The 18,160-nt window shown below is 42.2% G+C and overlaps 1 protein-coding gene across 1 annotated transcript in view; it reads right to left on the bottom strand.

The window, feature by feature from the left end:
• DAZL (deleted in azoospermia like) overlaps positions 1 to 18,160 on the bottom strand; it is a 2,235,938-nt gene that overhangs the window by 1,881,426 nt on the left and 336,352 nt on the right. Inside the window, exon 2 of the mRNA XM_044066765.1 lies at positions 4,425 to 4,571. Coding sequence (XP_043922700.1) covers positions 4,425 to 4,571 — 147 coding nt within the window. The remainder of the gene's footprint in view (positions 1 to 4,424; positions 4,572 to 18,160) is intronic.

The following is an 18,160-nucleotide window of genomic DNA, read 5'->3' as shown; positions in this document are numbered from 1 at the left end:
TGGAACCTGTAGCCTTGGGACACTATATTAAGAACCCATTTGTCTTGGGTAACCATTTGCCAATTTGATGAAAAAAGTGCCAATTTTCCCCCTAAGAGGGCTGTCAAAAGAAAACTGCTTGGAACTGGTAGAGGAAAGTCATTGGGACTGTTTCCTGTAAGGCTGTGATTTGCCTTCTCCGCTTTTGGAGTTAGGATCACCCCATTGTTTAGGCCTATACGAGCCTTGGGGCTGAGATCTGCCTCTGAGACGCCTGTATCTGCCTCTTTGTGGTCTGTCTAAGACTGGAAAGGACCAATTTTTAGAAGGCCAGTTCCTGCTAAACCTGGGTGGCTGTACCTGTAAGAAATCCTTGACTGTCTACATGGATTTCGCTTTATCCTCCATTTTTTTCAACACTTCTTCTGCTTTAGTACCCAACAAAGTATCATGTTGTAATGGTTCAGCTAATAATTTTACTTTAACATGATCAGGCAGATTGTTGTTCCTTTAACCAAGCATGCCTTCTAATAAGAGAACCTGTAACAGCGGCCCTGCAAGAGGCCTCCAGTGAATCATAACCACATTGCAAAGTATGCTTTCCCACTTGTTCAGTTGCATGCAATAAATCCTGCAATTCCTTGTTCTCTGAACATTCAGTATTTGCCAACATTTTCTGTTTAAGTACTGACATTAAATATTGATGATATTTAAGCATATGAAATTGACAATTTAAAGCTCTTACAGCCAGGGTGGCAGAAGTGTAAACTTTTTTCCCCCATCTGTCTAGAGCTCTAGAGTCCCTATCAGAGGGGACAGGGTTTTTTGCAGTGGGAGCTTTAACCCCCATGGGGCCCTGAGAAATAGTTTCAGGGTCAGCAGCAGGGTTTTTATATAGAAATTTATGAGAATCCGGGACCCTGTAGTATCTGTCTGGCTTAGCAGGTGCAGGGGGTAAAGAGTCAGGGGACAGTCTGGACTCTGAAAATACATAATCTACAATGTCTAGAACAGGTGGAATAGCAAGGGGTCTTTGCTGAGGAAGAAGCAGGAAGTCTCTGAGCCTTTTCTTAGACTCAGAATAATCTTGGCTCTCCCAGTGGAAATGCTCCCTCACAGTATGCAGTGTTTCCCCAAAAGAATAGTCCTCAGGAGGAGAGGCTGAAGGAATGGATTCTTCAGCATCAGAATCCTCATAGGGAAGCATGGAGTAATCCTGTTCATAAGAGGAATCATAGGCAATAGATACCTGATCAGAAGAATCATACTCTCTCTTGCCTAGGCCTCTTATCAGGAGGGGGATGGGAGCCCCTGATCAAAGTAATTAAGTCTTCGGCCATTTTGAGCATCTGTTTTTTAGGCATGGAAGTCTGAGTAGGAGAATGCTGCACTTGTTTCTTTGTCTTTACAGCTTCTTTAGTCTTTGTCTTTGAAGCTGAAGATGGCTTAACATATAGTTATGTAGGTCTGAAGACACCCTCAGAAGCCGATGCCTGCTCAGCGGCTGTGGACCCATCTGAAGGATTCATTTCCGAGTGTCCAATACCTTGAGTATCCAGAGGCCCAGTCGGCTCCACGTGGGAGTCGGTAGCGGCCTGTGGCTCTGAGGTAGCGGTCGCCAGGGGCTGCGAAAGCACCTCACTGAGAACCGGCGACTGGCCTAGAAGAGGTTTCTTCATCGGTTTTGGACCTCGGATGCCTATCTTTGTCCTTGTCCTTGCGTTTTTTGTAAACTCAGGTTGTCGGCTGTTCCGCCGGTATTATATAATTAAATCTTCAGCCAAAGTAATGAAATGCAAAATCGAACCGACGCTTGATAGTGCGTTGGTTGAATCTAGCACAAAATCGACAGCTAGCAACGTTGTGATCAGGGCCTAGGCAAGGGATACAGTAAGAGTGAAAATCCTTATGAGGTATTTGCTTCCCACAAGAAATACAATTGTTAACTTTTTCTGACATCGGTCTGGAGCAAGAAAAAAGTTTCCCCAACGGGGTACTTAGCTTTAATGAAGATTTCTGTTCTGAAATTCAGATTTGAACATGTCAGTAGTCGGCCGACTGGCACTTGCGAACTGCTTTTGCTTCGGGCACCGAGCGGCAAGAAAGACTGAAGAAAACAGCGTCGGCTGTATCTTTTATACCCCAGGCACACTGACGTCAGGGAAGAGGCGACAGCAACCGACGCCGGAGCTAGACTTTGGAATTCTGGCTGACTGCGGGTAGCCTGCCAGCAGGATAACCCAAGAGTAATGACTGCAACAATGAAACACGATGAACATCAGCACTCTTGTTTGAAAGTACAAAATACAGAGAAACTAGTGGTCTTAAAACTTCGTTGATGAGCTCAGTCACAATAATTTCCAAAAATCATGAAACCCAGGTAGTGTTCCAAAACAAGTCGTTGTTCAGCACAGACAAGCGATCAACAGTAACAAAAAATCAGAAATATTTTAAAAATGTTAAACATATCAGCTTTTATATACTTAGAAGTAGGTGTGGAAAATATACATATTGTTTAATTATAAACCAACCTATTCTGGTTTATAATTAAACAATTCATATATTTTCCACACCTACTTCTAAGTATATAAAAGCTGATATGTTTGACATTGTTAAAATATTTCTGATTTTTTTTGTTACTGACGATCGCCTGTCTGTGACGAATAATGACTTGTGACACTACCTGGGTTTCATGATTTTTGGAAATTATTGTGACTGAGCTCATCAATGTAGTTTTAAGACCACTAGTTTCTCTGTTTTTTTTTTTGTTTTGTTTTTTTCCTGAACACTTGTGGTGGTGAGGTTGAACTAGACAAAATCCTGTGCTTATTCATTCTTTTATATATATTTTTTAAAGTACAGTACAATCCTGTGACAGTTCAAACTCCTAGCCTTAAAAACAGCTTTCCTTAACAGCAAAGTATTAATAAACAAACAAAAATGGAAGGTTTTCAAAAAGCTTATCTGCCCATCAATGGAGCAGCACAAGCTGACCATCCCCCCTTGAGAACCTCAGAGGAGCGTACTCTTTGGCAGCAAGAAAACTCTGAAGGGCTTTGCTCCCAACCAATCTTTTTACTCATCTCAGCTCGAGCTGCTGACAGTTTGTGTGTGGAAGGTGGTGCTCTGAAGCTTTGGAAGCTGTCTGTCTGGTATATCCTATGCAGGATATAACCCATATTGCTAAGGCTACGACAACAGTGATCAATTTGTTGAACATCTTTGAAGACAAGTTTATTCCTCCAATACAATAATGGCCTGGGCCCGAAGGCAGCATAGATGTCACAAGAGGTCCCAATGTGTGCCACCCCCCAAACAGATCACACATAACTCGTTTGGGTCCTGGGGGGGGGAATTTTACCCCCAAATTTAGAGCATTTTTTGAATGTTACTTTTTGATCCATATCAAGCTGCAAAATTGTGCTACGAAAAGAGAAGGCACAGCACTAACTTCAATTAAAATCAGAAAATCTACATCCAAATGCTAATAACAACCTACACACAAATGCTATTATATCCTAAATCCAGAACTACCAACAAACTCTACAAAGGTAAAATGGTATATCAATTAATGCTTAATTAACTATACAAGCACTTTCAATATACTGACTGCCAGAAAAAGGCAAGATGGGGTAAGCCAATAATGGAAGGGCTAACAAAGATCCAAACATATCCAAAATCCCTCATACTGGAAGAAAAGGTAGTACTGCATGATATACTTCTAAATACTAAATGGCCACTGGCTGAAAATAGCTACTTTTTACAAGAAAACTATCCCAATAAGAGGCGGAGCGCTTATCTAGAGAGATCTGCAATCCTTCTCCAAGATGCAGCAAGCAAGATCTAAGTTACTAAATATCGCAAAAACATTCCATGAAAATTTCACTAGAAGATGTAATCTTTAGAGATACATTTCTGTACTTGAAAGGTACAAAAAAAAAGCTACAACGGTCTTTAAAAATTAACAAACTGCAAACCTCAAAATTATCTTCTTTACAACAATGCACTTTTTAAGGTTACTAATATAGAAGCTTATAAAAACACAAATGCATCATGTTGCTACAATTTCTCTCTAAAATTATGTTTCCAGCTAATTAAGATGTAACAGCAGGAAAAATAATTAAATACACATTTTTAACAGAAACTTCACTCAACCAATAGAGGTTCTACTCCATTTAAATCCTGAAATACAGTCTACTTAAATGTTATGGCTGAATGTTGCGCACTTACAGAAATTTTCTCAAGAACTCATATAGTTTCAAACATTTAGCAAAAATAAGTAACAAAAATGGTCAGCTGTAGAGGAAAAAAGCTTGGAAAATGGTAAGAGTTAAGTATGTCATTCTGTACCACTTTTATCAGTATCTCTGCCAGCCTGCACCTAAACTGTCATATATTACATATAACACTCTGTAGCTGTCAAACAAAGAAAATATTTTAGTTACCTTCCCATCAATCCCACCAACAAAAACTCTATTTGGCATGACCTTTCCTTCTGGAAAGACATACCCTTGGTTTGACGAGGCTGCTTTTGAGAAAGGAATGTCCTCTTCATTTGAAACATTACAATTGGCCATCTCAGGAACTCCAGACTACCAAAAAAGAAGAGAAGCAGAAAATTAAGATTGATGTTTGTTACAAGCAAAATAATGCCTTGCATGTCAGCACTGGAACAAATGGAAACCATGTGTGTTCCTCGCTGCCCTACACAATTTACAGAAATTAATGTGGTACAAAACATCATACACTGCATAAGTTTTCAGTGTTTGCACAAGATACCAATGTTTATAAACTATGAACCTGAAGTAGTAAGCTGAACATAGTATACAGGGAAAAGAATGGATCAATACAACAACCAAACTCCTGACCAGTAGAAGCCTTGTTGACTTCTTTACCTGCACTACCTCGATTGCCTACTGAAAGTGCATGGACCGTAATTTTTGCCTCAAACTGCAGAACTACAAGCACAATATACACAGAGTCTGAGGCTGCACTACCCTGGAGTATTCCTCTTTCTTCAATGACACTGACTTCAGAGTTACACTACGTACTTCCTTCAAAAAAGCAAGAATGGTATAACAGCATGATGTCCTTCTATATCACTGTTGTAGTATTCTTCACTGTAGGGATATTCTGCCAAGGATAGGCCAACATCCGGACAGTATACCAAAGCCTTTAGATCTTACCCTTTAGCTGTGCTGAATACCTAGCCATCAACTTCTTCTTGGACTTAAACACCTTCCAAATGGACTAGGGAACCCAATTCCTCAGATGAGGATTCAGTCTGATGATGTCTCCTTGTCTTACTCTTCCCAGATGCCTTTGCCTTTGGCTTACGGTTCTGATGAAGTACAGTCTATTAGCCCTGAGTCTCCTTTTGAGGAATTGTCTTTTGGAGACAATATAGCTAGAATGATGGAATGGAATTCTTCTCAGATGTCTAATATCCAGAAAAGTTACTATGAAATGCTTAAGGTGGACACTTCTAAACCTGCTGCAGTACCTCCTGTGCTGGCTGCTTTGTTAGATACATTTTTAGCTTTTATGTCTCCCGATTCTCAGCCTCCTCCTGCTCCAAAGAAACCTGACAGGTACTACAACCCTGGAACAAATAATAATTGTTGGAGTGTATAGACCACCAAAGTCAAGTGCTGATGACTTACAGGAATTCATACATTTCTTGCATGAAACACAGAAGGGAAGAATAATATTAGCTGGGGACTTAAATTTACCACAAACAGGTTGGAATAATATTAACTCAACAGTATTAGTAAGGAAATTATTTACAACATATGTTCGGGAGTAATAATTGCTTCAGATTGTAAAAAACTACCAGCAGAACGTACCGGACATTGTTTGTGTTCCTAAAGAAATTACTGTTATAAGTCAAGTTTTACCACAGTTGATCTGCACTGATCATGGGGTTATAAAGGTTAATTTGTTGCTAGATAATTCTGCCAAACTGAAATTTAAACCAATGTGCAGAAGATTAATTACAAATTATATGGAAGCAAAATAGTCACTATGTAAAGCTAACTGGAGTGATATGTTCAATGGAAAAACTGCAGAAGGAATGTGGAAAGTATTGAAAAAGAAATTCTTGGGAGTGCAAAGAATCAAAAAAATGTTTAACATCAGGATCTAGATATACAACATCAGGGGGATATATTTTCACAAGAACAACATACCTGATTAAGGTGAGAGACAAAAATATAAGAAATGGCAGAGAGACTGAAGTACAACTTTGAAAACTGAAATAAACAAGCTGGAAAAACAAATTAAGCACTGTGAGACAAGATCAAGAAAAATTTGAAGAAAATTTACATAAAGATACTGAGCATAACAGGAATTTTTTTTATAGATACTTAAGATGTGGAAGGAGTAAAGACATACAAATTGATAAACTGTGTGTAGACTCTAAAATTTATTCTCACACACAACAGATTATAAATATATTTACAAAATGTTATGCAAAACAGTTTGGGTCCACAACAGGGATGATAAGTTGCCCTAGTGACATCTAGGTATTTTTTAGATACCAGCATCAAATTAGATTATACTGAAAAACAACTGCACAGACTGGATGCACACAAAGCACAGGGAGGAGACGAAATTAGTAATAATAATCTGAGAACACTTTGGCAAGAACTTACAGTACCACTATATCTATTACTTACTAGGTCATATAAATATGGAGAGAGTCCTCAAGACTGGAGACATGCACTTATTAGACCTGTCTTTAAGGGAACGGGGAGTAGGACAACCCAGAGTCACACAGAGCCTTAGTTTACCTTTATGTTGTGGAAAAATAATGGAGAAGGCAATATTGGTTAAGTTATTGTAAGAATAAGACAGGCTAGGACTTGAAACCATATATCAGCATGCACACGTTGAAAATAAATCCACTACCACCTAAAACATGATGTTCTATAACAATATAATAATAGCTATGTATAAAAAATGTGCTGTGATGTAATTTATATAGATTTAACTTCAGCATTTGACAGGGTCATAAACAGAACACTGATCAATAAATTAGTACAACTGAATATCGATGTACACTTAATAAGTTGGGATTGCTGCATGGCTTACAAATAGGAAATGGCAAATATCATACAGCAATTGGACAGGTGACATTCTTGGTTACAGTCAGGGCGTCCCACAGGGACAAAAATTCCTCATCAATCTGTCCACCTCATTCTCTGACAAGCTCTGAGAGGACTCAATGGAAGAGGTAACAGAGGAATTCCTGGAATGAAGTCTGGGACAGACATCCGAGGGGATGTACTTGGCATCAATGGCGCCGGCCCCGAAGTGACGAATGAGGCACGGGGTGGAGGGGCAGTTGCCGAACTCGGAACTGAAGGGTTCTGCACCAACGTTCTCAGGGCCTTTTTGGGAGGCTCCGAAAGAGCTAAAGAGGAGGGGTCCTGGGACCGTTTCTTAGGGTCCCTGGCCTCCAAATTCGAGGGGGTTTGAGCCCCTGAGACAGATGAGTTAGCTGGGGAGAGAGGTGGAATACGCCCTCTCAAAACCAGCTTATGGTTTTTATCTGCAAGAGCCCGAGGGAAGAAGTCCTTGCAGATAGAGCACACCCTTTCTAGGTGTGCAGGCTCCAGACAGTAAACACACTCCCTATAAGCAACAGAGATGGGGATCTTGTGCCCACAGGAAGTTCATTTCCTAAAATCTAAGGGTTTATCAGATTTCACTGACATAGTGGAAAGAAGGAAGGCAGAAAAAGAAGAGGAAGGGCATGACAGGAAGAACACACAGCAAGATACAAAAAACTAAAGCTAAAGAGTTTTTTTGTTTCTTTTTGTATTTACTAATATAAAGCTGAAGAGAAGGGTAGGAAGCAAAAAAAAAATAGACCAAAAGGCCAACTCACGTATAACAAAAAACTTAGATAAGTACACCCATGGAGGAGATCAGAACTGACCCATAATGCGCTGCCAGTGTGCGATACTTACTTGTATAGACTGCATCTTTCACACCTAACTTTTTCATCTGTACAGTCTATATGCAGATGACCTGAAATAGGGTAAACTGATTAAATTGTTTTTCAGTTGTGCACTTGCCTTGCTTCATTTAAAAAGTTTTAAATTGCTAATTTTGTAGAGTTTTAATTGCATTTACTGTTTAGGACTACACTCTCAAGTGTGTTAGACTGTTCTGTGTTTATTTACTGTATTATTGCATTGTTTAGCCTGTTTAAACAAAAAAATATATACTATCTTGTTTGCTCGTTTCCCACCTTTTCTAGCCAATCCATATCCCAGGCCTTGCTTGTCTCAGGACTTTATTTTCTGTGCTCAGAGCTATCCAGACCTTGCTGTGGCAGAGGGAAGTCCTACTGCCTACCAGTGGGACTGGTGAACATTGTACTGCCTATCTAACGCTAGAGGAGTGGTTTCCAGCTCTGAAATTGTAATTTTATTAGCCTTTTTGGGCTGATTTCTATCCCTTTCAACTTTCTGGCTGAAAAACGCGTGTGTTTGCACATTTTTCACATCGTGCAGCACTACGAGGCTACAGTTAAACTATTCCAGGTGCCAGAAAGTCTGCTCTTCAAATTTTCCCTTAAAACTAGCTGGTTTCTCAGTAGTAGCACTAAAATCTGAACCCATGTGACTAGCACTTGCTCTAGAACCTGCTGTAAAGCACTAGGAATCCTGAAACTGATGCAAGCATCTCTCCTTGTCAATAAGGAGAAATTAATCATAGGCACTAAACAGCCTACAATTGTAAAGTACCTTGCAAAGGTAAGGGAAAACAGCTCTTAAACCTTACAAAAAAGCACCTAAACAGGCATGTCCAAGGGTCAGCTTCTGGTGGTTTCTCCTGTCCACCTGGTGAATCTGGGCATACTGGGGCAATGCAGCAACTGCCTCATGTACACAGACAATCCTCTCCTCCTACCACCCAACACTACAACCTGCGAGAGATGCACTTACATAGCCAAACTGGAAGCAAAGCTCTCTCCGGTCAAGACTGTGCTAGACAGTCAAGAGGAGAAGGCTAACACCTGCATTACACCTCTAGCAACTCATAGCCCTTCAAAACCCACACCATCAACTCCCACACATAGCAACACTAAACCCACATATGCGGAGGCCCTTAACATTAACCTGCCCAAGCAACAAGGACCTCTGAAGCCGAAACGCAAACAAACACCAGTCACAACCAAAGTGACACATAGCTCACAACACCAGTGTGCCACCCAACAACAGCCCCTAAGGCAAGACAATGTACCAAACACTTTAGTCATAGGTGACTCTATAGTCAGGCACACTGATGTCCCACTCACCAGGCTGAACAAGGAGAAAATTACAGTCAGCTGCCTGTCGGGTGCCAGGATCCACCACATAATGCATGCACTCAAGTCACTCCACAACAAGTACAAATACGACTCTGTCATTGTCCATGCTGGAGTAAATGACTTGAGACGTACCTCCCTGGGATACATGAAAAGAGACATGGAAGAGCTCTTGGATCATGTGACCTAGGCAGGTATGACCCCAGCCCTGAGTAGCATCCTGCCTTCGCCCAGAATGCTACCACAGTATAAGGACAAAATGATTGACTTCAACAATTGACTAAGCTTCTGGTGTCATTCAAAGGGGATCCAGTATTTGTCTGCCTGGGAAGACATGATCGACAAACCACGATGCTTTGCCAGAGATGGTCTGCACCTGTCACCCCTGGGATTCAGGTTACTGGCTAAAGCTCTTGCCACCCCTATAGTGCCTTTTTTAGGCAAGGTTCAAAGGATAAAACCACCACCGTAACAGATACAAGCATGCAAAATCTGAAGGTAATGCTACTTAATGCTAGAAGTCTAAACCTCAAAATGCACTCTCTCGAGGCACTCCTAAAAATGGAGAACATCGATATCTATGCAGTGACTGAGACTTGGTTCAAGGCTCCAGAGAGCACCACTGCAATATCAGGCTACAATTCTTATCACACTTTTCCGCCACAAAACCAAGACCAAAACACTAAAGGTGGAGGAGTGTCCATATTCACCAAGGATATTCACACCTCCAGGCTAGTTGCCCAACACAATGCATCTGAAATTTTCCAGGTGCAACTAACACTAGGTAAGACTGCAATCCAAATTGTAGCTTGTTACAGATCCCCCACCATACCCCAAGATTCTCACTACACCTTCCTAAACATACTGGAAAATATTAAGATACAACCAAACACCCTAATACTAGGTGATTTCAACTACCCTGCCATTAATTGGGAAAACTACTCGGGTACCAACTCCCTTTTCCCAACGGTTCTTGGAATTCATAAATTCCAATGCCCTGGATCAACTAATCCATTGTCCCACCAGGGGCTCCAATATCCTAGACCTGGTCATTACCAACATGGGAGATAGATGCTCCACACCAGTGGTCACCCCCTCATTGGTCAGGTCTGACCATAAGCAAATCACCCTTGACATCCACATCCCACCCCCACCCCCGTAAGGAAACCTCCTTAAAAAACTTCTCCAAAGCCAACTTCATGCTACTGAAGTCAGAAGTGACAAACTTCACAACACCCACGCAGACGGGATCTGGAAATTCGACTGCGGAATCCTACACTAAGGCACTGTACGAGCACATCCACTCGTGCATGAATCGTGCCATCCCAAATAGAACCAAGATGCTCTTCTCCAAAAAAAGGAAGCCAATCTGGTGGTCCCCTGCTACAAACAAACTATACAACAGAAGGAAGAAACTGTTGCAGAAACGAGGAAAATCCCAGGATGCAAAAAACTCCCTCACCAGCCTCAGTAAGAAGCTGAGATCCCTAAAATCCTCAAAAGCTAGTTACGAAAATAAAATTGCCAAAGATTCCAAAGACAACCACAAGGCATTCTATAGTTATGTCAAAAATCTAAATGGCAATGCTCAGATCTGCTCTAAGCTACAACAGAATGGCATTAAATATACTCATCCCACGGATATTGCCAATATCCTGGCAGATCGATTTAGTGCCAACTTCACTCCCCTCTCACCCCCTAAACAGCCCATCTCAATACCAAAAGATTGCCAAATTCCGATAATCACAGCCACACAGGTAGAAACAGCACTCTCCAAAGCTAAGAATACAGCATCCATGGGACCAGATGACATCCCAGGCTGTGTACTACATGAACTACAAAATGAACTAGCACCCCACCTAAGTGTCATGTTTAATCATAGCCTCACCTCAGGCTTCGTGCCCACTGAGTGGCGCACAGCTACAGTTATCCCGCTCCACAAGGGAGGATCCACATTGTATCCCGGGAACTACCATCCCATCAGTCTGACAAGCCTGATCTGCAAGGGCATGGAACGCATTATCATGGAACTTATAAACAAAGATATTGGCAACCTTCAAACACTGGACCCCACCCAGTTTGGGTTCGTGAAGGGCCGATCTTGTCTCCTGAATCTGATTGACTTCTTCGAATCCTTCTCCAGAGCTGTGGACGAGGGTAAGGAGGTCCACACAGCCTATCTGGACCTCGCCAAGGCCTTCAACACCATCCCCCACTTTGGAATCATAGATAAACTTACTAAGCTGGGCATAAATCCCTACGTCACTCGATGGGTTGCCAACTGGCTTACTGACAGAACCCAGACTGTAAAAGTAGCTGACTCCAAATCCAGCTCCAGACAAGTGACAAGTGGAGTACCTCAGGGTTCAGTCCTGGGACCACTCTTGTTTGGCATCTACTTCTCTGAAGTACAGGCCAACACTAAAGGACTCTGGCTAACAAAGTTTGCAGATGACTGCAAAGTGGGAGCCATTACTGAATCCCCAAATGATGTGGATATTCTACAAAAGGGCCTTACAGAAACAGATGCCTGGTGCCAGAGCCATGGGCTCAAGCTTAACGCCAAGAAATGTATAGTCATCCCCTTTGGAAAAAAGCATGTACCCATGAACTACCACATAGGTGGCAGGACACTAAACATCGAAAGTGTGAAAAGAGACTTAGGGACACAAGTGGACAGTGGTCTCACTTTCGATAACCACATCGCCACAACAGTCAGGAAATCCTTCTATGTGGCACACCTCATCACTAAGGGCTTTTCATCCAGATAAAAGGAGGTCATTGTCCCACTGTACTCATCCCTCATTAGACCCATTATAGAGTATAATGCCCCATTTGGTATGTACCTCACAAGACATATGCAACAGCTGGAACGGCCGCAGAAATACCTCACTAAAGGAATCACAGGCCTAAAGCAGATGCCATATGTTGACCGTCTAAAAAAACTCCAGCTATACTCTGTGGCATATCGTCTACTCAGAGGTGATCTCTGCTTAACATACAAGGCCATGTCAAACCCTGAGCTGTTGGACATGCTCCACTTAAAGAAATCCCAATCCCTCAGAGCCACATGCTCCAGGGATCTAAACCTTATCATCACAATGAACAAAACATGCTGGAGGGATAGGTTCCTGACCCAGAGACTCCCCATACATGTCAAGCAGAGCACCTCATTGGCCCTATTCAAAATGATCCTTGATGATTGGATGGGAGATAGGAAATTCACCCCGGGGATCATGTCAGTCGCCCTGCTAGACAGGGGCCCAGAGAAGTAAATATTGTGGGAAAAAATTTCCAGGGAATTGTTATGGCTAGGCTTGCATAGGCCTTAGGGCCGATAGCCTAGTTAGTACCAACCTATGAACCTATATGTGTATCACATAAGGCATATCTGCAAAACAGCTCAACTAAATTGACCATTTGGGCACAGGAGCATAATACGCTGATAAATACATCAAATCATAGCATATGAGATTTGGGAGACATAAACTGAAAGGTGAATATTTAATGCAGCACACAGTGATTGAAACTGTAGATTTATTTAAGGGCCTGGGTATATGGGTAGATCCAGCTTTCAGTTTTTCTAATCATATCAACCAACTGGTTAATGACAGTTATAGAACTATACATTGTATAAAAAGATTATAAAGTCTAGGAAATCAGAAATGATGAAGTCATTTTTTGTTAGCTATATTAGACCAAAACTTGAGCATGGAATAACAATACTGGCAACCTTGTAAGAAAACAAGCATGAGTAAAATGGAAAGAGTACTGCGGAAATATACCAAGGGCATCCATGGATATGAAAATTTAAGTTATTACGAAAGACAAAAACATCTGAACTTGTACAGTATCTCTTACAGATATCTAAAAGGAGAATCTTATTCAGGTATATAGGGCATTTAGAGACAACTATCTCTAGGAATGTTTGGGGTTATCAAGAAGTACTAGAGAATCATCAGATTACCTATGTAGAAGATGTCTTGTCACCACTGCTCTTCTGCCTGCTTAACAGATTAGGTCATGGCTATAATTTGGCTCCCAGAAACAACAAAGTGTAAACACTTCTCAGCTGGTGCAGCGGTTAATGCTGTCGCCTCACAGCAAGAGGTTCTCTGGTTCGATTCTCGGCCGGGGTGCCTTCTGTGTGGAGTTTGCATGTTCTCCCTGTGGGTTTCCTCCGGGTACTCGGTTTCCTCCCACATTCTAAAGACATGCGTCTGGAGCATTTCTCCCCGGGCCTCCGCTGAAAACAGGATCTGTGGAACCTAGTCGGACTTTCCCGGTCAACAAATGTTAAATAAATAAAATAAATAAATCTTCTCTTTGTAGATGATTTAAAACTGTACAGCTCATCAGATGAGGAACTAAAAGCACAACTGCAAGTAGTCAAAACTTTTTCAGATGATATAAGAATGTCATTTGATCTTGATAAATGTGCAAAAGCAACCTTTAAAGCAGGAAAGCTGGAGCAACAAGAAAACATCAGTTTGGGACAAGAATGTGATACACAAAACTTGAGCAAGATGGAGTGTATAAATATTTGGGAAGTGATGAAGGATCAACAATAAAACATGAACAAAGGTGAATAAAACTCAGAAAGGAATAGTTTAAAAGACTTAAATTAATCCTGAAAAAGTACAGTTTTGTACCTACCATAAATGTAGATGTCCGAACAGGATAGCATCTGCAGTCATAACAAATGGGTTGTCCTGTCGTCAGGCAGCCCTTCGGTCGGCCGGATTCCAAAGTCTGGGTCTGGCCTCGGCTGGTGTCGCACTTCACCCGACGTCATCTCTCCTGGTCTTCGGGTATAAAGGCATCAGCCGACGCCATTTTCCTCACTGTTTCTTGCTCCAGATGCCAGTTGCCCTCTTGGAAAACTAAATTTTGGATAAATGCCAATGTTTCCAAAAAAAATAGTAGGCAAACACAAATAATAAGCATGTATGTACATATATACAAACAAATACACCATAAGAGATCCCCCCCTAGCTAGCTATTAGGAGGGTAAATACCCTAGGAGTACCACAGAGGGGAAGGAGGGTGGGTAATCCTGACTGCAGATGCTATCCTGTTCGGACATCTACATTTATGGTAGGTACAAAAAGTACAGTTTTGTACCTACCATAAATGTAGATGTCCGAACTGGATAGCATCTGCAGTCATAACAACTGGGTTGTCCTGTCGTCAGGCAGCCCTTCAGTCGGCCGGATTCCAAAGTCCGGGTCCGGCTTCGGCTGATGTCGCACTTCACCCAACGTCATCTCTGTTGGTCTTCGGGTATAAAGACATCAGCCGACGCCATTTTCCTCAGTGTTTCTTGCCCCAGATGCCAGTAGCCCTCTTGAAGGCTAAAATTTAGATAGATGCCAATGTTTCCAAAAGATAGAGGTAAACAAAAATAAGCATGTATGTACATATATACAAACAAATACACCATAAAAGACTCCCCACAAGCGAAGCTATTAGGAGGGTAAACACCCTAGGAGTACCACAGAGGGAAGGAGGGAGGGTAATCCTGACTGCAGATGCTATCCAGTTCGGACATCTACATTTATGGTAGGTACAAAACTGTACTATGTCCTTCATGGATGCATCTGCAGTCATAACAACTGGGTAGAATACCATAGCCAACTAGGGAGGAGGATAAAAGTAGATTATGGTGTGTTTAGGATCCCTTGCAGTACAGCAGTGGCAAACCCTGCTCGGGATCTGGAATATAGAGGCAAATTATAATGCTTGGCAAATGTATGCACGGAGGTCCAAGTAGCCGCCTCAATAATGTCTTTGGTTGCCACTCCTCGTAAGAAGGCTGTGGTAGTGGCTGTTGCCCTTGTAGAATGAGGTCTTATGTTCTGTGGAATTGGTTTTCCATGGAAGGAGTAACAGAATCGTATGCAGTTTCCTATCCATTTGGAGATTGTCTGTTTGGAAATAGCTTTTCCTTCCCTTCCTGTTGCATAGGCTACAAAAGTTGGTCAGTCTTTCTGCTACTTTTGTTCTGTCCAAGTAGTAGCGTAGCTGTCTATGTACATCCAAGGTATGCAGTATTCTTTCCCTCTGTTTTGTGGGTTGGGAAAGAAGGTAGGTAGGTGGATTGCCTGGTTTAAAGACACTCTGGATACCACCTTAGGCATAAATGTAGGATTAGTCCTCATGGACACTCTATCTTGGTGGAAGATTATGAAGGGTTGCACTGCCATTAAGGCCTGTAGTTCTGAAACCCTCCTTGCTGAAGTAATTGCCAGTAGGAAAGCAGTTTTCCATGACAGGTGTTGTAGGTCTGCTGTTGCTGCTGGTTCAAAGGGTGATAGTGTCAACTTTTCTAGCACAAAGTTTAAGTCCCAAGCTGGTAATGGTGGTTTCCTTGGAGGTTTTACATTCTTGATTCCTCTGAGGAACTGCCTGAGCAAAGGGTGCGAAAAACAGGTGGATCAAAGCTGTATTCTGCTGAAATAGCTGATGCATGTATCTTGATGGAGGAGTAGGACAGGCCTGAATGAAGAAGTTCGCCAGATACTCCAGAATGTTAGGCATATCTATGTTTGACACATCTTTTCCTCTTTCAGTGCTCCAAATGACAAACCTTTTCCATTTTCCAGCATAGTTCCTTCTTGTTGAAGGTCTGCGTGCTTCAAGAATAATGTCTTTAACTCTTTGGGAAAGTTCTGGATTAGCTGCTGCTATGTGATGTTCCATGCAGTCAGTTGCAACGTTTTAGGTTTGGATGTATGATGCTGTAGTTGTTCTGAGTTAACATCAAAGGCATCAGGGTATTGGCCACATATTGTTCCGAGACATACTCCTCAGCAGTGGGTACCAGTGTTGTCTTGGCCAGTTTGGAGCTATCAGGATTATCCTTGGACGTTCTTCCTTGATTTTTAGTAGTACTTTGTGTATCAAGGGAAGACGTGGGAATGCATATGCTGTTAGGCCTTTCCAGCTGAAGGAGAGCGAATCCACTTTCCATGCTAGTGGGTGGAATGTCCTTGTGCAGAATTTTTTGAGCTGGTGATTGAGAGGTGATGCGAATAGATCTATCTGAGGCATTCCCCATTTCTTTGAGATGGTCTTGAAGATGTCCGGGTGCAGCTTCCATTCGTGGGCATCCGATGTGGTGCTGCTTAATATGTCTGCTAGAGTATTTTCTTTTCCCGGCACAAATATTGCCTGTAACTGGATGTTGTAGCTGAGTGCCAGGGTCCACAGCTCCAAAGTCATTCTGCATAGGGGGTATGAATGAGTGCCTCCCTGTTTGTTGATGTACCACATGACTGTGGTGTTGTCTGTCCTTATCATCAACTGGCCCTCTTTGAGAAATGGTCTGAACTTTTGGATTGCCAGTTTTACTGCCAGCATTTCTTTTAGGTTGATGTGCAGGTGAAGTTGATCCTGTGTCCACAATCCTTGCACGCATTTGTCCAGCATGTGGGCCCCCATCCTAGGTCTGAAGCGTCTGTTGTGATGGTCTGGCTTGCTTGACTTCTGCGAAAGGGTAGGCCTGGGTTTGACTGGCATGCCTGAGCCCACCATAGGAACTCCTGTTTTAAGCATGGAATTAGAGGGATTTCTGTTTCTAGGCTGTGTCTGTGTTGGGACCATAAATTCTTTAGGTACCACTGTAGTTTTCTCATATGTAGTCTGGCAAATGGGACCAAGATTATGCATGATGCCATGAAGCCCAAGGCCTGCAGTACTTTTCTTGCTGTTAACTTGTTCAGTTTTGTTAGTGCCAAGAAGTAAAGAGGGAGTTCTTTTTGTTTTTCTGTAGTTAGGAATGCCATTTGTTTTACTGTGTCCAATTCCGTGCCCAAGAATGTCCTTGTTTGGGATGGTATTAGCCTTGACTTTTGTAAATTGACTGTGTATCCCAGTGCTTGTAGCAAGTAAATGACCCTTTGTAAATCTGATGTCAGCTTGCTTTTGTTGTCCCCTTGTAGCAGGCAGTCGTCCAGGTATGGGTAAATTTGAATTCCCTGTAGTCTGCAATGGGCGATTACTGATGCCAGGCATTTTGTGAATACTCTGGGCGCAGTAGATAAGCCAAAGGGCAATGCTGAGAATTGATAGTGCTCTGATCCTGCAAGAAATCTGAGGTATCTTCTGCAGATTGGTCGAATGGGGACGTGCAGGTATGCCTCCTTGAGATCTAGAGTTACCAGCCAACACTCCTTGCCCAGCATGGGAAGAAGTTGCTGTAGGGTCAGCATTTTGAATTTTGGGACAATGATGTATGTATTTAAGGTGGACAGGTCGAGAATTGGTCTCCAACTTTTTCCTTTCTTGGAACTAGGAATAGTCTGGAGTAGAACCCTTTCCTTGCTCTGCTGTTGGCACTCTTTCCACAGCTCTCATGTTTGCTAACTCCATTATCTGTTGTAGAGCCTCTGTTTTTGATTTGGAGGTAGATTTGGCATTCCTCTTTGACTGGTAAAGTGTGGAAGTGGAACCGTAACCTTGATCTATGGTTTGTAAAATCCACTTGTCTTTTGTTATATAGTGCCAGTTCTTTGAAAATAAGGTTAACTTTCCGCCTAGAGGAGCTGCTATTTGTTCCCTGGTAGGCGGATTTAGGGTTAAGTCACTGTGGTTGTGTTGATGTAGTGGCAGTGGTTGTGTCTGTGCCTCTGTTGTTACCTTGCCACTGTCGTCCTCTGTAGGCACCTCCTCTGGATTGGTTTCTGCCTCTGGAACGTCTATTCCTGCCCTTTGAGATCTTGTGGAGTCAGGAAAGGACCAAAAATTTTGGCAGGCCAGTTCCTGCTAAACCTTGGGGGTTGAACCTGCAAGAAATCTTTAACCGTTTGAACAGATTTTGCCTTTTCTTCCATTTTCTTCATAACCTGCTGGGCAGGTGTA

Source organism: Protopterus annectens, chromosome 3.part1, assembly GCF_019279795.1.
Source record: "Protopterus annectens isolate FY-2018-M chromosome 3.part1, PAN1.0, whole genome shotgun sequence".
Classification (NCBI taxonomy): Eukaryota; Metazoa; Chordata; order Ceratodontiformes; family Protopteridae; genus Protopterus; species Protopterus annectens.
The sequence above is the reverse complement of the archived record's forward strand: the minus strand, read 5'-3'. Positions and strand labels throughout refer to the sequence as shown.